Source organism: Diadema antillarum, unplaced genomic scaffold, assembly GCF_040938485.1.
Source record: "Diadema antillarum isolate AM-2024a unplaced genomic scaffold, OU_Dant_1.0 seq00001143_RagTag, whole genome shotgun sequence".
Lineage (NCBI taxonomy): Eukaryota > Metazoa > Echinodermata > Echinoidea > Diadematoida > Diadematidae > Diadema > Diadema antillarum.
The window spans coordinates 642,512-666,690 of record NW_027271955.1 but is presented as its reverse complement, the minus strand read 5'-3'; the positions used below and the strand labels follow the sequence as shown (position 1 = coordinate 666,690).

The following is a 24,179-nucleotide window of genomic DNA, read 5'->3' as shown; positions in this document are numbered from 1 at the left end:
AGAAAGCGTTTACATTTCCGGAAAGTCACACTCTGGATGGAGTGCTGGGACTGAGAAAAGAATCCGCAATGTGTCATCAGCACACTGCATATTTCATCATGTTGCTCGCCCACAGAGACCAAAAAAAAAAAAAACAACTCTCTAACAAATTCATCAAAGAATTTAATTGACAAAATGGACTTTCAAGTGATAATCTGACATATATATAAAATGTATACATACAAAATTTTCTCTTTGTAGGAAGACATAGTGAGTGAAAGTGCAGATATTCACATTAAACTTTATGTCTGTCAGTGGTAGATATGAATGTATAGCAGTTGATATTCTTTTCACTAATGATTTGATTCAATGACCACTCTGTCTTTGTAAGGACCTCATTACTTTCTAACCATTCAGCTATTTTCACAAGGACACTCTTCTCAGCAGCAATAAAGGGCATGAATTGTACTTCCCACAATTCCTACTTTCCTTTCCCTTCAAACACACACTTGTCATCATCTTTTTATGTTATGTTTACTTATAATCTTTTTTTCACTTTGTTTTGTTTTGTTGTGTAAGGTTGTTTTTGTTTTGTTTTGTTTTTATTTTGTTTTCTGTATCAATCTTTGAAAGGTACAATTGTATAAAGTGATCTTGACAAAACCAGATACACTGACTGTTGACAGAGTGCGGTCACATCACTATAAGCTCACTGTCTGGTGTTGTGGTACATACATGTATATATTCATTGCATGTTTAAACATTTACAGTCTTTCTTTGTCAATAATGAATTTCACAAAACCATAATTTGTAAATTGCAGATTGATCATATCATAAAAGGAACACTGAATGAATTCTGCAAAGGCATACATACTGCACATGATACTGAAAGCTGCATAGGGTCCAACTTTACCACCATCTCAATATGAAACCTACAAATCTACGCTGGCTACATGTATATTATATGTTCATTACCTTCCCTGGGGATGAAGTACGTGTTTATGTTTAACGTGGATGGGGGACATCATTTTGATTTCAATAGCTATGGCGGTAAAAAAAAAGAATGCACAAAATAAAATTAAAAAGGAGAGAAATGCCCACAGAGAGTAGAAGAATATTTGAAGGGTTTGATTGCAAAATGTGTTAACTTCATTCTTTTTAAGTCTTAAGTTTTTAAGTCTTTTTAAATCTTATTTTGCTCTATCTGATAATGGTACTTTAGAATATTAAAAAATAGCACTTAGCCTATTTTGCAATTAAACTCTTCAATTATTTTGAAGGTCCCTCTTGTTCTAACTCTCTCTCTCCTTCTCTCTTCCACTCCCTTCCCAATTGTAAGAACGTTTACAACAAGCATGGGGTTACACAATATAACACTGTAAAAGCATTATTTTGGCAAGGGTTTCATTTTTGCGAATTTTACGAATCACTGTTGGGCCGAGAATTGAACAATAAGCAAAAATATTGCGAGCAGACAGGCATTAGGGCACTTGCAATAGCCCCAGGCGTCATATTACAAAAACGACATCTTGCAAAAATGTCTGTGACCGTCTCATTCGCAAAAATATCCGTTCGCGAAAATAACAGCTTTTACAGTACAGTAGCAAGTGCCTTTCAAAATAAAGTGGATCCAAATATGCAGTGAGGCAATGTATGGGACTGTATACAAATATGAATATATGAGTGTTCCCGTGTGTTTGTGTATGGTGAGAGACACGGAGGGGAGAGAGAGAGAGAGAGAGAAAGAGATGTTTATGAGCATGCTGGAAGTGTGTGTCAGTGTAGAGTGTGTATAAAGAAAGTATGCCTGTGTGTGCAAGAGTGTGTATGTGTGCATGCTGAGAAAAAAAGAGAAAGTATAGTCTACGGCGTTCTCCCTGCCAGTTGTACGTCACTGAAAATGTGTGTGGGTGATGCATGTAGTCAGCGGTAATAAATTGACTTGATAAAGGCAACGGGGCAATTGGCACCATATGGTTGCATCAAATCGCCAGAAAATGGGCTTAAAAACGGAGCTGCCTGCAGTGCTAAGATGCCAGGAGTGTAACTTTATACCCTACAAGTGATAAGTAACTCGGTAATGATATCAGTGATGAGTAATTACACACTTGCATATTGTGTATTATACATGCACCTGTTACATTCGTCACTTCTTGTAAAGGTCCAAATGAAGGATAATTCTATGACGAAGGAACAGTTTGTCTACTCATGTATGTATAAAGAATATATGATAAAAATGTTTGTGCGTGTGTCTCCATCATTTTTTTTTTTCAAAAGAGGATTACAGTCGCCCTCCCTCCCCCCCCCCAAAAAAAAAAATAAATAAATAAAAGTCTCATTAATACATGTACTCATAATCAAGAAGATCTTTGATGTTATTTTGATGAAGTCTTTCCACATGTGTGTATATAAGTATAACCTGAACTTTACATTCAGAATTTCAATGCAATCTTCTACAGATATGAAAACACTTTGTCCTGGCGAAAAACTTGTGGATGTACTTGTAAGCAAGATCTTATAGCAAGATTAAACACAATATACATAAAAAGGAAATCTCAAACAGCAAATAATACATCTGCTCAATAACTTCATCATTTTTTTTTAAAGTCCAATGGCTTTACATGTGATTGACATCCTGCTGTTCCCACAATGTATTTATTGCTATAGAGTGCCACGATGATGATGTCACAGTCTTTTGTTTCATAGCTTAGTGCGGGCTCCAAACAAGATATCCTTGCACAAGGCTTCAGGCACTGGGTTGGAACTGGGTGCGAACATCATTAGCAAGCTATTGTGTTCACAGATATTCAGGCATGCGGTTGTCTACAATCAGTTTCCATGTTGTTGAATGGCAATGATGCACACAAAAAGGATGTTTTTAACTATTATTCTTGAGGAACAATGGATGATTATGAATGTCTAGTATCCCATCAGTTTGTGAACATAAAGTTTCAACACACTGGTGTTGTACCGCTCAACCTTGTCCTTTATTCTTCTTTTTTCATCTTGAAATTTGGAAAATATTTCATTTCAGTCTACAGTAGGTGTAAAAAGGTTTACCCATTTTCCAAATAGTATTTAAGTAACCAATGCTCTTATCTTGTCAGAAGTGTTCATATCTCTTAACCCATTCTGTACAGGAACCTGGTGGTCTGCATATTAAGTCAGTGGGCATTTCAGAATTCAGCAAGGAATGGGTTAAATGCAAGCCTCATTGCCTGCAGATATATCTTGGCATGATGGAATTATGTTTCCTATGTATACAAGACACTTAATTCACTGTCAAGCAGTTTGACAACTAACATCGAGATGAAAGTCACTACATTTGTCAATATTTTTTTCTTATTTAAGGTACACTGTCTTCATTAAACAAACTTCTTACACTTTGTAAGAGTACAATTATATATTTGATCATTATACATATTAAAAGTCATCTGCCTTACAACAAAGTGCATTTGACTATACATAAATTCAAATTCGTTTTCAAACATTCAGCAAGTATATCTTCTGGACCAAATAAACTAATAGATTCATATCATCAACAAGAGACCCGCGGGTCTAGCGCTCACCTGAGTATCGCAAGTTCACCTTTCACGCAGTCACTAATCTAAATTATTCACAGCTCTACCAAAATTTGACCAGGCATTCTCAAGTAGAAGATGAAACTGTACAATAAGGGCCCAAATTTTTTAAGATTCCTTAATTTGGGGGGGGGGGGGATTGGGGCCCCCTGGGGCCCTCTGGGTGGGGCATGGTGCCCATTTTTATAAATTGAGATCCTGACCCCCTAGGGATGCTACCTGCCAAGTTTGATGAAAATACATCATGAGGTTTTCAGGAAGAAGATGAAAATGTACAATTCAGGTCCCCATTTGGACCTTCCCAACCAACCCCCCCCCCCCCTGCCCCCAAGAGGGGCACCCCTTGATCTCCTATGAACAAACTTGAAAATACAGTCATTAATGTACTCACTCATAGTATTATCTTACCTCTATAACTTCTGATTCTAGAGAAGATTTTTAAAGATTCCTTCATTTTGGGGGTTTGGGGCCCCCCTGGGGGCCCCCTGGGTGGGGAATGGTGCCCATTTTAAGAAATTGATATCCTAACTCCCTAGGGATGCTACCTGCCAAGTTTGGTGAAAATGGGTCATGGGGTTCTCAAGAAGAAGATAAAAATGTACAATTTAGGCCCCATTAGGACCCCTCCTCACCCCCCTCCCCTGGGTCCCAAGGGGGGCACCCCTGATTCTGCCATGAACAAACTTGAAACTACAGTTATCAATGTACAAACTCATAGTATTAACTTAGCTCTATCACTTCTGGTTCTGGAGAAGAAGATTTTTACAGATTCCTTAAGTTTGGGGCGTTTGGGCCCCCTGGGGGCCCCCTGGGTGGGGCATGGTGCCCATTTTAACAAATTGAGTTCCTAACCCCCTAGGGATGCTACCTGCCAAGTTTGGTGAAAATGGGTAATGGGGTTCTCAAGAAGAAGATGAAAATGTACAATTTAGGCCCCATTAGAACCCCTCTCCACCCCCCTCCCCTGGGTCCCAAGGGGGGGCACCCCTAATTTTGCCATGAACAAACTTGAAACTACAGTCATCAATGTACTAACTCATAGTATTAACTTAGCTCTATCACTTCTGGTTCTAGAGAAGAAGATTTTTACAGATTCCTTAATTTTGGGGGGTTTGGGCCCCCCTGGGGGCCCCCTGGGTGGGGCATGGTGCCCATTTTAACAAATTGAGTTCCTAACCCCCTAGGGATGCTACCTGCCAAGTTTGATGAAAATCGGTCTTGGGGTTTTCAAGAAGAAGATGAAAATGTAAAAAGTTTACGCACGACGCACGACGGACGACGGACGACAGACGACAGACGACGGACGACGGACGACGGACGACGGACGACGCACGACGCACGACGCACGACGCACGACGGACGCCGGACGAAGGGCGATCGCAATAGCTCACTTGAGCCTTTGGCTCAGGTGAGCTAAAAAAGTGAGATCTACTCGTTTTCATTGCTCTGTCCACTCCGCAAATGATGCTTTGTTGTGGCAGTATTTACGGTTGGTACGGGGTATCATTAAGTAAAGGCGACACCGGGTGAAAACCTATCCTGACCCTCAAGTGAAGACCTATGTCACACGAAATACATAAAATCCTTCAAACCTATCCCACTTTCCCCATGGATGTCAAAACACCAAAACACTCAAACCGCTCAAATTTAGTTCAAAACATCACGTAGGACTTCCTCATTTCCTGCATACGTAGAAAAAGAAATCACAGTACGTAATGACTTTGCGTTGGCAAAGCCTTATTTTCACACACGCAAATGCAGAAACATGCAGGGAGAATTATCGATTCATGGCCGCTCGTGTTTGCGCTAATTTGAGAGCTCTAGCTTGGCCATTGTGTCAACATTCTGGCCATGCCGCCCTGACTGCTGCTGTTCCAATCAAAATATTTTGAGCAGACACATGGTCGTCTTTCAAAACATGCACATGTGTTTATCCGTCACTCTGTTTTTGTACGCATATGAATGGAAACATCTGTTTTTCTTTCATGTGTGTAAGTTTCCACAACATTTGGGCAGGTTTTCCCCCTCATTAGCAGGGATCATGAGGAAAATTAGAATGCATGATTTGTTTATTAACAAAAATGATGTCAGGCAAGTAGCACATGTTTACAAAATCAACAGTTGAGATTGAAAGAGCTTTTTTTTTGCTTCAGAGTTCTTGTGAAACTTTGTGTCCTTAACAAACAATCACCTACATTTGGACAACACAATATTTACTCAACACAAACTGTATAACCTGCACACTGATTTGAAGATATGTTTTCAAGGGATACCTCAACTTTAAGTCATGACAAATAATGTGTTAACTTCATGGAAATACTGACTGACTTCCTATGCCTTACTAAGCTCTGTTCAAATTGATTGGCAGGGATAGGCTGAACTAGGATAGGCTGAACTATTCCTCCTACTCCCTATTGTGTCATCATGACTTTTTTTTTCCTTTTTTAGTGTAAAATATGTCGTACAAATGCAGTACCAAAAGTGGGGCCGGCAAGAGGCCCGCCTTTTGTCAATGTATGCAGAGTACCACTACAAAAAAAAAAAAAAAGAATACGCTAAAGGAAACCTCACTCTCAGGCACGGCTCAACAAGGCAGAGTAAACGTACAAAAATGAGGGGCCAAGTACTGCAACTTAGGCTGGCCTCGGGCCAACCTGCCACTGTAAACGGGGCACAGTCAAGTGATGTGGATGGACTGCTGAATGTTGATGGAAAAAGAGCTTGCCATGTTAGGCCAAGGGCCTGTGGACATAAAGGTTTAATGTAAGTGTGTCCATGACAACAGGTAAGTACACCCATACACTCATTGACCAACCAAGTCCTGGGGTTATTTTGCTGCAGAAATGAACATTTTACCCTTATTAAATTGGCAACTCTGAATTTTACAGTGTATCCTCAAGGGGAGATTGATTTAGATAAAAATGTTTAATGGTAACCAACGTGTAGTCATTCAATCTCCACAGATCTCCAAAAAAATACAAGAATGTGCAAGCCTGAAAACACAAGAATCTACATCAACTATTAAAAATTTATGTTGCCAATCATACTAGGCCTATCATACCACGCAGAACTTGACAGGAAACCCTTCAGTCATTCCATCATAGACTATAGCACAACCATCCGTCACTAGCATTACTTCTATCAATGAGATATGAATACAAGCTACAATTGTATCAATATACAGTATAAGTGGAAAATTTTCGCAGAGTGGAAATTTTCCTGCATTTTGCACAACTTATGTTGCATAAAAAGATGTAAGCAAACATAAGTCAGTTATCAGCCAATCAGAATTAAGTATTCAAAGACTTATGTGTGATTTTTTGACTTATGTTTGATCTCAACTTTTATGCAGCAGGGCCCAGAAGCTAGCGCAAAAACAAAAGCATGTGAATATTTCTGAATGTCATATGTTCCAGTAATTAATGTCCTGATTCTGCAGATTCAACACGCAAAGTTCATCTTACAAGGCCAAGTGCGAAAAAAAATAATTCATGCAAAATATCCAGTTTTACAGCAAAGCAAGCTTTTATAGAGGGAAGACTGCACTCAAGTTATGGAGAATGCTAACATCAGTCATTAATCTATTTTTTAGCTTCAAAGTGTGTGTACCAACTGAAAATGAATGGTGGATTATCACTCTTGAAAAGTGGATTAAGTGTAACTTCTCATGTAGCTGACATTCATGATCACAAAATAATTTCAGCCTGTCAAACCAGTCTGCATTAGGCACCCTTGATTAAGTTATCCTATCACATTACCGGTCATACAGGAAAAAAATCCCCGAGGAAGATTTCTCAGCCATAAGAAAAAAACAACAGTTTTTGTTCATACACTTTTTATGTCCGTCTTTTTTTTTTTACATCTATCTCTCAACATACGTCAATTTCTATACATTTTCAACCCATATAATTTGATCTTATTTTCTGTGGGATGAACCGTGACATTTACGGAAGATGCGCCATAGATATGTAGCTGCTGCACTAATGCACCAGCACAAGTTGTTTTGAAAAGTGTTGTATCACCCCTAGGGTGAAAGTAGACCATACGGGCATCGCACAGGAAGAAACCTAACCGGAGGTAATGTCTCTGCATCAAAAGCTTCTCTTTTCAACTCGATTCCTTTTTTGTTTGCATTGTTTTCACCTCATCTGCTTTATTTTTTTTGTTATGCTCTCAGTTTATGTTAACCATTATCTACCTCTAACAAGGAATTTCTCATTTTTTCCCCCTTGGTTTCATGCATGCACAGACGACTGCATGCTTGTCAGGATATTTGTACTGTTTTAAAAATCACACAAGAACTAGGAGTATGTTGTCAGCAAAATATTTTCCTAACCATGTTTCAATTAACTGTCCACATTGTTATCCCCTAGGTCAACGTATTTTGATTATCCAATATGCACTTGAATGACTATACATTCAACATATCTTTTTTCACAAAATGCAGCAGCACTGCTACCACACTTCAAGAATGAATCAAAAAAATAAAATCATTACACTGGGAATATGTTCCCCAGTCTCATACAGTCATGAACCTTTAGTATATCTTGGCAATTTACTTCTTCTAGAACTGGATATAAAGCCATAGAAATTAATGCACCATTACATGAAGAAGAAAAGGCTGATATCTCTTTAGTTGTTGTTTTAGCATGACCTTGTTTTAAATACATTACAGACTCAATCTTTGAAAGTGTGAGAACAAAAAGTTGAAAACAATGAGAGAAAAATGGCAGAATTGTACATCAATCTCCTTCTGGCATCGTGTGACATTTAATAATGAAAACTCATGCTGGGAATGGCTTTCAATCATTTAGTTTCATTTGTTACCCACTGGACAGACAGTGCAATATGACCATTTCACTTCAAGTTTGCTTGTTTTTTTAATTTCTCTCTAAAAAAGGCATGTCTATCTACATTCATGTCTGCTAATACATTAGTGCTAACCTTTCAAGCTCTCCCAGATATGTAGGCAACAAACCATAACAATGAATAGCAAATTTTCACAAAATGTCAACCTTTTTTATCATTTATGACAATGGTTAGCACTAGTATCCAACAAGCTTACAAGAGGGTTTTTTTTTTCTGTTAGTTAAGAAAACATAACATTGGATAGCACATTTTTACAAAATGTCATTTCATAAAAATATTTGTAACAATGGTTAGCACTATAGCATACCAAAAGCTGGCCAGAGGGTTTCTTTTTTTTTCCAATTCAATTCAATTCAATTCAATTCAATTCAATTCAATTCAATTCAATTCAATTCAATTCAATTCAATTCAATTCAATCCAATTCAATCCAATTCAATTCTTTATTTATTTTTGCAGACCTATTACCATCAACAAATGCAATTTCCTTCACACCTAGAAACTTTGAGAAATTACTGGATGCATCACACTGGTCGAACACTTGGCAGATTTAATGACAGCTTTTGTGACTTACTATTCATGACTGTGCATGCATGATGAAACTTATCCTCCGTTGGAAACTAGCCATTCCCTGCGGAGGATGACTCCACGCTAGAAGCACAAGCCTGGTGGCGACAATAATCATTATTTGGGACCGGAATCTTGAATACCTCATAATCGCAGCCACTATACAGAGTTTGATGGATATACCAGATACCTGACGTTCATGTACTCTTCATTGGCAGGAGGATACATCGGTATTATCACCACATAGCCAGAGCATACAACTGTAAAGGTATTATTTTTTGTCAGCATGGAACAAGCACATATCTTTTATGATGCCATGATTAAGAATTGGTCTGCTATCTCTTGGTATGCAATCACATGAAATTTTGGAAAGCCATTAATACAGCATGGAATCCCCTCATACAGACTTTACAAACACAAGCAGAATGCTGAAAACTTTTGCTGCATTTTAACAGCTACAACAGAGAACATGATAAGAATGTTTGACTATGCACTGTCAACAACTTTGAATACTTTTACTGGCATTTTCCTCAGTTGACCGGGGCATGTTTGCCTCTCCTAAAAGTGTTAGAGATCCACATTAGCCATATAAATATATATCAAATTTTTTAGGCTTGAATGGCAACATATTACACTTATATTCATTCACCAGATGCCAAACATAAAAGAATGTAAAAACATTACTTTGTTTGTTTTTCAGCACAGTATATAGCATACTTCCCATCTCACATTTACTGGCTCATGGCTTTGGAAAATAAACACAAGAAAAATAAAATCACTTTAAAGTCAAACATGTCCTCTTACTCAGAAAGGAAGATTAAAAAAAATTCACAGACTGTGAACACAATCCAATAGTTACAGCAGCGGCGGCGGCTGCAGCCAACTGTCAAGCATGCTGATTACTTGCTCACAGTACCTTGAGCAAAATTTCTTCAGTGTGGTCGACCGCTCCTCGGCAGGAGATATTGAAATGAAAAGAAAAACACAACTGAAGTGGGGTGTTTCGAATTCGGTAGACTCGGGGCTCTGCATTTTCAAAAATAAATCAAGGAGATTTGCTTGTGGGGACAATTCGCTCCTTCTGTCCAAATTTCAACAAATAGTTTTATAGAGAATCGGCTCGAAGGTCTCAGAAGAAATGGCTTTTCTCAGTTAAGAGTGGGCTGGAATTGCGCAGGTGCTCAGTGGAAATTAGAATGCAAAAACTGCAATCTAATACTGATACTTCCTGTACACTGATCACTCCCTTGGTGCAACTCTCAGTCAAAAAATATCAAATCACAATATGCCATGGCCATTTCTTGAGGTTGCTATATCAACGCAGGGCGTAATAGCGGTTTCCTTTGTCTTGGTTTGTTTTGGTTGTTGTGTTCATTTTTGCATTTTTTTCAGTCTTTTTAAAATTAAAATTCAAACATGCTCTTTGTATTCAGCAAAATTCCAGTTCTTCCCATTTTTATCAAGGGGGGGGGGGGTGTGATTCAAATGAAACAGGCTTAAAACCAGTCCTTGTGAATAGCTCTGTACTTTTTGTGGTGTCCCTGAAAATAAGATATTAAAAGTGTATTACTTATTTGATCTTTTGGGGGTTTCTTTCATATCACTTTCATTCACTCTCCTTTAAATTATAAATACCTCAAGTGTCATGTCATATGCACCCTGTACACTTTTCCACTTTTATCTTCACACTTTTCTGATATCTAGAGTATATCTACAATTGTCACTACTTTCTATGGATGGTGGTTATATTCATCTATTTCAGAGGGTTTTCATCTATTGCTAAAAATTCTGAGGCAATGCTATAAAATGCTATAATGAAGAACAAGAATCACAGACTTCGCATAAACCTCCGTTTCGCTTGGATTCCCTTTTTTTTTTCATCTCTACGTGTTGTGCAAGGACATAATGATTCGATTCAATGGTGCATGCAGTTGTCTTCTTCTGTTGTGAATTCTCTCGTGACCATCTCAATGAAAGACACATAATGAATTGAACTGCACTGCTGCGCTACAATCCCAGGTAGAACTGCTGCTTGGCCATGTCTTTAGTGACCTGTTTTGTATTTTTGCTTTTGTTTTCTTAGTTTTGTTATTTTTGATATATACTAGAGCTGTTCACAAGCGTCCATAATTTCAAAAGGTAGAAAGGTGGTAAGTATTTTCAAAGTGTTATGCTTGAAATTATGTCAAACTTCTTGCAAATTGAATGGCCTGGCAATAGATAATGTGGCTAGCAATATGCCACCCAAGATTGAGTGGGCACCTGCACACATGCACCCTGATTGAAGTAAATGCACAACCACACTTAGCTTCACTTCTTACAGTGTGTATTAAGGGCCAGACCATTCAGACTTCAAAGGTGCATCTAGAATTAAACAAAAAAATCACTTGGAAAAACAACTGTGTGATTCACAGACGAGCTGTGCTTTACTGTATACGCTATATATTTCGCGGGGGGTTTATTTTTGCGAATTTCGCGAGTCGGGAGTTATTCGCGAAATTAACAACACGCGAAAATATTACCTTCCAAAATGAATCCCTTGCCTTGATGATACGAACATTTCAGTACTAGTATACCATGTCACGGCTTACCGAACAAACCATACTGGCTGAGCTTGTTTACACACGTCCACGTCTACTTATGAATACTGTAGAGAGCCAATCCATTATCGCAAGGGGACCACTAGTCAGAAATCTAGCGCGATGGACTTAACCACTTCAAAAATGTTGAATTCTAACTTACTAGTTTGCAGAGTTTGGTAAGTTTTTTTCATGCAGTGTATAACTAGTATCATTCTTATTTGCTAGTAAGTTGAAACTTCACACTTTCTTTGCCACTTCATATTTTCTCTGGTCCCCCAATCGCGAATTTAACCACTTGCGAAAATGTGTGACAGTGGCAATATGCGAAAATTTATGTACACGAAAATTATAGCGTATACAGTATATCTAAAATGCAATTTTCCTTTAAACTTCAATTCTACAAAAAAAAAAAAAAAAACCCTCCATCTATTATGCTGTACATGCTGAATACTTTTCGAGGTTTTTATTTTCGTGAATTTTCGTGAATTTCATGAATCGGGAGCTATTTGCAAATTTGAAAAGACGTGAAAATATCAACTCTGATCCCGACATAAATGTGACGTGCAAGCATACATTTCTCCATTCAGTATTGACTCTACAATCGCAAATTTAACCACTCATGATGTTGTTGGGAAGTCTCGATTTGTGAAAAATTAGACTCGCTAAATATATATGGCGTATACAGTAATATGAACAAATTAACGATTAGAAAAGCTCTCAGAGAGCGCAAACCTCTACCAAGCAGCTCATTTCCACCCATATACCTACACACACCATGCTATCTAGTGTGTTATACCATCCTGTCATGACTTGAGCAGTTGCTCAGTATATGTATGTGCACCTTAAAGGACAAGTCCACCTTCATATACATAAGGATTGAGAGAATGCAACAATATTAGTAGAACACATCAGTGAAAGTTTGAGAAAAATTGGACAATCCGTTCAAAAGTTACGAATATTTTAAGTATCTGCGCAGTCACTGTTGGAAGAGAAGACTACTACAGTGTATGATGTCACATGCGTACAACTATATAAGGAAAATAAAAAGAGAATTTCACAAAACTTTACTTTTTGAATAAAGTGCACATTTCTTTGACTTGCTACTGACGTATGTTAAGGTAATATTATTCCCCCTGCCTTCTGAAAGAGAGAAGTCGAGTGTTCATTTGTTATGCGAGAAAAATGGAAATATGTTGAATTTTCTTTATTCTTTCTTTATATCGTTGTACTCATGTGACATCACAAGCTATAGTAGTCTTTTCATCCAGCCGTGACTGAGCAGAAACGTCAAAAATTCATAACTTTTTAACGGATTGTCCGATTTTGCTCAAACTCTCACTGATGAGTTCTACTAATATTGCTGCATTCACTTAACCCAAATGTCTATGAAGGTGAACTTGTCCTTTAAAGGCATGCAGCTTGAATTCCCTTCTTTGTTAATGGCTCTATTTCTCAATGACAAAGAATGATTCAAAATATTAAAAACAAGAAAATTCCTGGATGAGACGGTGATCTGGATCACTACCAAATAGGTAAACTATCTATTCCTAGTGTCATTATCAACTTTTCCTGAAAATTTCATCAAAATTCGTAACAAACTTTTTGAGTTATTTTGCAAACATACAAACAAACAGACAGACAAACAAAGCAACACTCACAAAAACATAATCTCCCTGGCGGAGGAAATTACGTATTGAAACAAGTCCTTTTGCCGATCTGAAAGAGGTCTATAGCACAATGACCTGCAAACCTCTCTCTCTCTTAGCTGCTTCTCTTTCACTGCAGCCAGAACATTCTAAATTATTCAAGGTCTGAACTCAGCCAGGGTCTAGCCCCAGAGACTCCATCTTATTTCCACCACCACTACCACCATCCCCACCTCAAGGCTTATGATGATTGGACATTGGGGCCTTGGAGAGACAAGGTCTGCATTAGCTTTGACCTAGAGAAGGACAACACAACAACAAAAAAAGAAGTGCTCTATTTTTTCCTGCAACACTAGATGATTAATGAAGACCTGCATGGTTTGTTTTTCATAGTGAAAACAGCTGACATGAAAACATATTCCTCTGCAAACCACATCCACTATCAGAATAGGGAATCAATAGTATGGCGTAAACAGAGATACATGCATGAAAGACAGCCTATTTACACCCTTTTTAGTATTCCATTTTCACTGGAAAATTGATTCCCGAAGCCACAGAAAGCACATTAAGACACATATAAAAGAGATATTCATTTGAACACCACAAACCAAACTTAGAGGTATCTCTAGTAAGCAATGGACTCCTGCAAAAACATTTTTAGAGATTATGTATTTGTCTGCATACTATTTCCTCTTGGTGCAAATTGGGGGGGGGGGGGGGGGGGTGGAGTCCTTTATCAAAACCTCACACATCCAGCATCATGATTACAAGCTCAAACTGATCACTGCTACTGGCATCTCAGCAGGCTACACTTGGGCGTAGTCAAATTTTCTTGTTGACTGCATTCGCGTGATGATGGTTTCTCCTCACAGTGATTCATCAATGAGGTAACATTAAAGGCATAATTTACCATTTGCAGATGAAACAAAAACTTAGCATTAGTGCTTTAAAATAGTTCCAAAATGTGAGTCAGGGATAGAAACAACCAGTGTAAAAATTTGAATCCGTATAATCGATGTACAGTATTGTTAAATACACAAAATGTGAACAATAGTTTATAAAAAAAATTTCCAGACTAAACCATCTACAGTTACATTTGTATGGTTTATTGAGAAAAATACTGATATCTCCTTATATTTTAGGCTTTATTGCAAAAATTTTATATGGTAGGATGTTTTGTGTGATACAACAGACCTACACATATGCATCAAATGTGACATCTCGAACATTTTTTTAAATGACTGCTCCCAAAGGTAAACAGGACCTTTAACGTCAAGTTGCATAAACACGTTGAATATTAAAAAAGGCAGATGAAATGAAGCAGAGACATGAAGCTAACCAAAGCTTGTCCTCATGCTCTGCTGGTTAGCATCTGACAATGCTCCCCTCGAGGAATAACAATTATGCAATCATAAAGATCAAATAAAATTATAATTCATTACTTAATGGCACTGCTCACGTTCATGACTTTTGAATGCATTTGGTAAATTCACTTTTACAATTTAGCAAAGCAAATGACAGGGAGAGAATGGGGTAGAAAGAGAAGAAAAGTCAAAGAATGCATTCACACAAGCAGACGGAAGGAGAGATGGAGATCGTAGAACAGTAAGACTATACAAATCTAACCACAGATTATCTCTGAGATGCTTTCTAAGGAAAAGAATCACGAGGAAATAAGAGTGGGAGAGATGAAAAGGGACAGGGAGGAGGGAGGAAATAAGATGAATAAGAAGACAGGTGAAGAAATGGCAAACAACAGTGATGTGTGAGGTAGAGCACACAGCTAGCAAGAGGAGTGGGGAGGGGGGGGGGGGACAGTATCGCAGTCAGATGGAGCGCAAACAAAGTGAGGGAGATGGAGGCGAGCGTCGTCGTATTCGCTCTCCCCTCTTGTCGTTTCAGCCGATTTCTTTCCTACCATATGGTGCCTTCTTTTGGTCAGATTTCTTACTCTTTTATGCTGTTCACTGTCTGTATGAGGCCTCACTGATGAAAACTTGAACCTGCAGTGTAATTGTCTTCCTTTCTTCAGGGCACAGATTACTATTGTGACCTGACTATCTTATGTACAGTACTTCCATTTTTTGTGCAAGATTCCCTTACTGCTTTATGGGACTACAGGACAGGGTGCTTATGATAAATGCAATGGACACATACACCATCCCAGTTTGCCACTCACTCATTTTGGTTGTTTTTTGTTTCTTTTTTTTTTGATTGGGTGTTTGTTTGTTTGTTTTTGTGCAGTGTATATTGCTCCCAATTGCTAGTTGCCATCTACTATCTACGAATATATTATATGATGAAAAAAAAAATGTTTTTTCGCTTGAAGGAAAAGAATTATGTGGTCGATGAGAGTGGACATTACAAGATATGGACACTCAATTGTGAATTATAGCTCTCTTGTTTACAGTGGAGGTCTTACAAAACATATTTTCATGGTTAAGAAATCGATTGGGATCTATCTATAGAAATTTTCGAACTTGTACACCTATTGAAGAACTCAATACACAATAGTAAGGATCAAAACAATAATGATAATCATAACAACAAACAAGAAGTACACATGACAGAAGTATGTTGATTCTTCTATCATGATTTCATTTGCTAGATCATCTTAACCTGTCCCTACTATGCTTTGTTGGCTGAAGGGCACACACACTGGAGTGTTTTCTTCACGGATGGGCACAGATGTCTGTAAACTAATTGTCAATGAATAGATGTTAAAGGTCCAGTTTACCTTTGGTAGCAGTGATTTAAAAAATGTTCAAGATATCACATTTGATGCATTTATGTGTATGTCTGTTGTATCACAAAACATCCTACCATATAAAATTTTCGCAATAAAGCCTAAAATATAACGAGATATCAGTATGTTTCTCAATAAAACATAACTGTAGACGGTTAAGTCTGGAAACATTTTTATTATATCTATTGTTCACATTTTGTGTATTTAACAATACTTAACATCGATTATACAGATTCAAATTTTTGCAGTGGTTGTTTTTATCCCTAACTCACATTTTAGAACTATTTTAAAGCACTAATGTTGGGTTTTTGTTTCATCTGCAAATAGTAAATTATGCCTTTAACTAATTTGCCCAACCCCAATGCGTCACCATGGCCTTCCTGTCGTACTAAGGCACACTGCTACACCTGAGTGGGCTTGCCAATCTTCATCGAGGTCAAGTTTGGACGGATCATTGAATATTCAATTTCAATTCACTTTATTGATAATCATAAAAATAGAAATATATACAGTGTAAAGTGTGTCGGGGAGTTCACAAAGAAAGCCAAAGGCTTGAGACAAGTGATCCCCTTTGTAGAGTTTTATTATAATGCAGTTGAAGAAGCTTGGCATGTTATGGGTTAAGAGATGACACCTCCCAGTCCTTGGACGACATTTCATTACCACGCACTACGGCACCATCTGCATCGCTGGCGGAAAGTTCATTGCTGGCGACTACTTTATAAGGCACCTGGTCAAACACATATTGTGCTATAGGTCCTACCTAATTTGTTCCTGAGCAAAAGAGAGGCTGATAATAAGTGCTGGGTCGAATGGCATTATTACCTTGTCTGCTCAAGCCTTCACTTGTAACATGACACTTGCATGTCTGAAACTTGACTAAAAGAATGTCACACATATAATCTAATCTTACAAACAAAGCAAAACATAAACAAGAATTGTGACATGGCAGAAATACCTAGAATTTTAGAAGGAAAATATTTCAAAAATTACAGCATTAATTGTGTTTCCACGTAGAGTATCATAGTGCTTAATTTACAAACCGTATGTCATCAGATAAATTTACATGAAAAGAAGTGATCCCCGATAACTAAATCAAGTCACACAGTTTGACATACAATCTCATCCCCTCTTCACTGTAAAACATTTTGAATAGGAGAACAGCATTATTAGCACACCTCCCAGTTATACTGCCTGGCCACAAACTACACTTAATTTTTCTTCTCAATCTCACTGACCAACAAAACAGTCCAAGTGTGGGCCATGGAAACACACTAACAGACAAACACGAAATGACAGCAGAAGAATTAGATCGAGCCTCGGCACAATTCAGCCGCACCAATAACGATGAGCTAATACTCACAGTGGGGAAGTGGAGTTATCGATGTTTGGGTGTACTATTGTGGGAGGGTAAACAAAGCTAAGCAAAAACTAATTTACTTGTCAGCTAATGCATGGCAGACCCTCAAAAGGTGATTACCAGCAAGAGTTATGGGTTAGGATTTGTGTGTGCATATATGTATATATATATATATATATATATATATATATATATATATATATATATAGTCAGTTATTTCTTCATTTATTTGTGTTTATATAATTATGGGTCTATGTACATGTACAACTGTATCTAACAGAGGAAGAGAAATATTAGTAGCTGGTTGCAAACATATCATATTCACAGCATAATGATATGTTTCTCAAATTGGAATTGTATTACAATTAGTATTCTTGCCAGGGGACAACATAGACTGTGTGAAGAATGTCATGTATTGATGATAAAAAAATGTTTAGATTTAACATATACAATGTATCTGTATTTTATGAGGCAATATATCTTTGCTATATATTTGCTGATAATTTTATGAATTTCAGCTAAATTATAAATTTTGTGAAAACAGTATACATACTTGCATATGAATGTAAAGATGAACAGACATTGGAATATAAGTGCATGTTTCATATCTTCTGCATGATACCTTTATGCATGTATTTGAAAACACAGTATAAATGGAATATTTTTCTTCTCATCTATAAAACTGTCATATTATTTGCATGATTTTCACATCTGGGCATGATAGCTCTTTCCTACAAAGAATGAGATGAAATGATAAGTACAACGTGTATATCACTGTTGGAGTTGGGAGGAATTTCAAGTGTACATGAATGAATAATGTTTGTATGCTTCTTTTTTTCCAGTTTCATTTGGAAACAAACCTTTGACACATAAATATCTCTACAAATTAATCCCAAGCAAATAAAAGAAAAGAAAAGAGAGGTCACATTGTAAGTTTACTAATTCATACATTACAAAGGATCATGTTAACATGTTAGCATCCAATACAATGCTACCCATATTTATTCTCTATTATATGATGCATTTTCTATCAATGAAGATGTTTCTAACGTACAATTTCAAGTACAGCGTATAGAATGCACATGCTGCATTTATATGCCGAGCCCATAAGTGGACACATGCATTATTCTCTGTGCGTATGATTTATCCAGTCTCTGCACTAAGCAAGACAGGGAAGTAATAATGACCATTAAGAAAAAAAATAATAATGAGGGAAAATGACCCGTCAAACAATTACATGAGGTTGAACTTTGGTATTTTCAGCCAACCAAACAAACCAAGAATCATGTCCAGCATGACCATATAATTTGGGGGGGGGGGGGAACAGTTTATACAATGAATGCAGTGAGCAAGTCATCTTTTTCCCCCACAAATTCGGCTTCATCAAAAACCTTCCATCAGCTGAGTTAATGCCGCTTTCCCATTCGTCCCTATTAAGCTTTCCAACACAGACCGCTGGTAATAAACGACCGATCATTGTCTATGTCTCTGCAGTCGCGATATACATTAAGCGCTGAATAATGAGTCGGTGCACAGTGTTTTTTCCATTCCGACTTGTACTGCTGGTTTGATGGGTACCGCATTCTCCTTTTTCACTCACTTTCAAAACAGTGTCATCAGCAGGTTTTCAGCATGTTGAATGCATCATGCATTTTGTATGTTACGAATACTGTGAAATCAGCTCTATGTACAGTGTATCTACTGTATACCTTGCAGCATACTGTGAATTTCTCATGCGCATTTCAAAGTACAAATTTAGGCGACCATAGCCATGAGCACTATTGTATACTGCACATCAAAAGAAACAAACATCTACACGATTTCATTTCATTTGTGTATTAAGGCAGATACACCTCGACTCATCATCAATAGTGGCTGATTCCTAATTTCAAGAAATAGGGCAGTTGATATAAAGTGTGCAATGCCAGTTTGTGATGGTTTAACTGCATGTGGTATTCTGCTTTGACAGGCTTAGTTGTCCTTGTACTAGTTACAGCAACAGGCACATAAAACGTATGGGTACACTCAATCAAATGTGTCTATAGAGACAAAATCTATGATGTGTAAGCAGTCATCTTTTCAATATGATATCCTGGATTGTGTTTGTTTACTATTGTAGTTTGTTTGTATAAGTTTGTTGTTTTCATTTGGATGGCTGAGTGAATAAGGTTTTTCATATATTTTTTTTTTCTCATCACTGCCTGAATTCTTGAAAATAATCATTGCTATGTGTGAATTTGTTCATGGTTTTTGAATATTTATTGACCTGACACAGACAGCATCAAAACTGTCCAACAGAGTAGAAATCATGACCCACAATGCGAATAGTTCTCGTAACCTGCATATTGGTTTACCGTGAAATGCCATCCTGATTTAAACAAACAAGCAAACAAACAAACAAACAAACACACAAAGAGAGAAATATCAGATCAAAAGAGTGCTGACATTCTTATCAAAATCAGAAAAAGAATACCATCATCACAAAATTCTAAAGCTATACAAAACCTGCATCAAGACGCGACATTCCGTGCCAAAATTTGACTGCGCACAAAAGCATCTAGGTTTCTACATGTAGCCGGCGGTAGAATTTTGGACAACGTATTATTATGGTTGAATTATGAATGGCTTGCTTTACTAGTTTCACCAAACAATAATGGTGTTAAAAAATTACTTAGTATAAATACACATTTCCTGAGGTGGTCTCAATGTCTGACAATTCTAGCACTGACCTGAACTGAAATCTCTGATGAGATCCTTTTCAAAATGAGAAATTGAAACTATGAATATTTAATTGTAAAATCCACATCAAATTATTGTAGCACTGTTATAAATATTATTAATGCTAGCTTCTAATGATAAAAGCCTGCAGCTACTGAATTACCAATCAAAAACATTCTACATTATAGTGATATTTTTGGACAAATCCATGGGACAGTATCTACCTACTCAAGTAAATAATGTGGATGCAACTAAAATCAGTGTTTTGTTGAAAACACGCAAAACTTTTATCAATTGCAGTTTCTAAATTCATGTCTGTTTCTCAAATTAAGGAAATACAGTTTTGTTGTTTTATTTTACTGTCTGCCAAAGCGAACTTGAACATGTTATAGCATTTCATTTTGTAACCCTTTCAGTGCTCTCTTTACTGATTTGCATATACGCTACAGCAATCATTTCTTCTTTATCCATTCATCACTTAAATGCCCGAAACCAGCTGTTCATTACTCCCAAAAATGCTCTAAACCATCTGTCAGTTTGTTGTTGTTGTTGCTGTTGTTTTAGTTTTATGCTTTATTATTTTTTTTTCATATAGAATTATACAAATTAAGTTATATGAAAGAGGTCAAAGGTCAACATAAGTAAGTCAGAATTGCCTCTGTGACAGATCATTCTCTTGGTACAGTCTTAATGGGCTTTCAAAGAAACATAACTTATGATAGGCAAAAATAAACATGCAGTGAGCTTTTTTACATATCATTTAGAAAGTTGTCAAAATGAGAGCAATATTGCTGTACCTTCCATGGTACCATAGGCCATTATGTACGGAATTTTTAGTTGCTACAGGGTTACAGTGACACAAATGTCTAGAAAGCGATTGTCAGTTAATACAGATCTTATAACAACTAATCCCCTAAAATCCTATTTGTGTCACCATGGCCTTCTAGTTGGACTGAAGGACATCGCTACACCCAAGTGGGCTTCCTTACTTTACATCAACAAGCTTGGATGGATTAGGCCTACTTGAAAGCTAATGAAAAGCTTGGCAAGTTTATCTATGAAAAGTGCCTGGGAACTTGCCTATTAAAGTTTCATATACCGGTACTAAGCTTTTAGGAATACTGCAGTGTTTTCACTAAGGTACATGTACTATTAGTTTCGATTTTTCAATCTGTAGCTACTCATTAGGTAGTTATACGGACTAGTATTACTGCAGCATTTGATGTGTGGTACTTTTACCAGGGGTGGCAAATTTACTGCATTTATACTATGACTTGTATACTTCAGTATTACTGCAATACTGCTACTGCAGTAACACTGTGGTACTTTTCTGAGGGATCAGATAATATTGTGAGTACATTTAGACCAAATAGTTTCGTTTTTGTTAATTTGCTGCGCACATTGAGGTACACACATTTGGCTCGGTATGACGTGATGATACCCAAGTGCTGCATTCTGATACAACTCAAAACCCGACACAGCAGGAGGTGACTGAATTTGTTGTTACTAGTAAGCTATACCAGTGATGACATGTTTTACTACATTAACACACACACACAAATTCTTTTTCTCTCTCACACACACACACCTACACACACACATACATACATATACAAACACACACACACACACACACACACACACACACATACATACATACACACAAGTGCCTGGAGTCTTAACTTCCTTTAATGACATCCCATTACTAGAAATCAATTAAATCAATGCCGTCCACACGGCCAGCCATTGTCCCACTGTGGTGAGCGATGCTGTTCTGGGAGATACCAATGATTCTCTGTGGGACACTGACAATTGATTTGCTCCATTTTTAAAGAGGGGACCTGTGTAGTACTTGTTACATATTACCACTTGTACGCCTACCACTGTACAAGGTCGATGTCAGTATCTGGTGAGTTGTTTTTTTTTTCACAGTATTGATACCTCCAAATATACTACAGTATGCTCCTAAAATTAGATCATTTTCTTTAATCATGACTCAGCCCAGACATACTGAAATGAAGTAATCATTAGCTTTTGAGTTTCAATTCATTGTTTATAAACAAGAATGTAGAAACACATTACGCAACCCTACATGAAAAAAGGAGATTTGAACCAAAAATTCATGTAAAGAGGGCTGTCTGGACCTAAAATCGCTGCATTTCCAAGCTTTCAAATTCATGCATGTGGCCATATTCACCATGTCAGCGCACTGACAAAGTACTGCACACGTACAGTATATGCCGCAGGCAGGCAGTACACAGTGCTTGACAACAAAATGGCTGCTCCCTGCCCAAAGAGTTAGTCTACTCACCACACAGGGAGATGATGCTTCCACTCTCCTCATGCACAAACTTCCTCGTCACAGCCTCCTCCATTATCTGCTTCACCTGAATACAAGAAGAACAAATGGATGATAACCATAGTAACAATGATGATGATGATGATAACAATAATGGTAATGATAATAATAATGATTTTACTGACAAAAATGAAAATACAAATATTTATGGTATTGATACAACTACTACCGCTTCTACTTATCTTAAAACCACAAACAAAAAATCAAGAGTTACATGACATCATTTATGAGTATCTAATTCATTATTACCACTATAAGTATCATCAGTAGCAGCAATATTAGTATTATCATTATTATTATTAACATTACTAATATCATCATCATCATTACTTACATGCCTGCAAAATCATTGAAACTGAAATATAAACAAAATGTTGAACTCATGAAAACAATATATCACTGATATTACAATTAACATTCGATGTACATACTATACATGTCACAAGTGACTATTTTCATGTGCAATACAGATCTCCTTAAATGTGTCCACAGGATACCATTCAGGTAGTCGACGACTTACCAAAATTTCAAGTGGTCGCTTCATTTAAAATCAAAAGGGCATTTGATCAAAACTGTTTACTGCTTCACATCTTATTATGTTATGGGGTCACTGCTTCTTTTCAACTTACTTTCTCTCTCAAATAAATATTCCAATCATTTCATCACACTACACAATACTCACTTGTGTCACAGACCTAGCTTCATTCAGTTTAGTATACAGTGTACCCTCAAACTGACCTCAATATTTAACAGAAATTTGAACACAGCCTGCTTTTTCATAACAACTTAACTATGGGTAATTTCCTGGAGATGGCAATTATTTTCAGTCACAATAAAAGAAGTCCTTATTTGATGGAAGGCATTTACAGCTCTGAGCTCACATTGTTAGTCAGTCGTTCCAAACACTAAACATCCACGAATCCATTTAACCCTTTTGGAACCATAATTCTTAAGATGCTGGCAACATTTTGCAACCCACAGCATCATTGGTTGTGACAGAGTTAAGCATTCTTACACCATCCCAGAGAATACAGATGACTCCTGCAATGATGAAGTCCTTGGGATGGGCAATTTCCTTTTCTTATTACACTCACTGCACCATAAATCCGCCAAAATGTCCCCAGACATGGATTTTTAGTCAAGGACAGATTCTAAAAGAGCAGACTTTAAGCTTTAAAATTATGTGTAACTCCATTCAAATGGACTTTCCTAACCTATCCAAATATTGACAAGAAAACAGATACTCTGAAAGCGTTTACTGAAAAAAGAGGCTCTAAAGTATAGGGTCTATTCAGGTGCTTAATCTTACCAAGCTGTGTTAAAAGCTGTGTAATGAATGGAACAAAGGACCTGAAATAAACAATGAAGGGATTATCGGTTTAAGCTAAGATTGCTCATGCTCTATCAACACACTCCATCCATGACTAATACCAATTTTTAAAGCAGTAGCATTATCCTTTCAAAAGTTGAGTTCAAAGTGAAGAGTGTGTAAAAGGTTTTTAAGGAATGAAAAGAGGACTTTAAGACACACCTAACAAACACTATTCTAAAAAAAAGGGGGTTCGAGAAAGACTGCTAAAAACACAATTTCCCATTCATTTTATCATTCTAAACTTTACAATGGTGTAGATGAAGTTTTGCTCTTTCAGAAAATATGAAAAACCTTCAATTGGCTAGATTTAACCCATCTCACTTGTTTTGAGTCCTGACACAAAATCATCATCGTTTCACGTGTGTTTCAATATTGTCACATTCTAATGTTCACACAAAAATC

The 24,179-nt window shown here is 37.1% G+C and overlaps 1 protein-coding gene across 1 annotated transcript in view; it reads right to left on the bottom strand.

Annotated features, from left to right (window-relative positions):
• The window catches only part of LOC139744171 (small G protein signaling modulator 1-like), a 136,709-nt gene that overhangs the window by 104,298 nt on the left and 8,232 nt on the right, over positions 1-24,179 (bottom strand). The window contains exon 3 of the mRNA XM_071654625.1: positions 22,358-22,433. Within this exon, the coding sequence (XP_071510726.1) occupies positions 22,358-22,433 (76 nt within the window). The remainder of the gene's footprint in view (positions 1-22,357; positions 22,434-24,179) is intronic.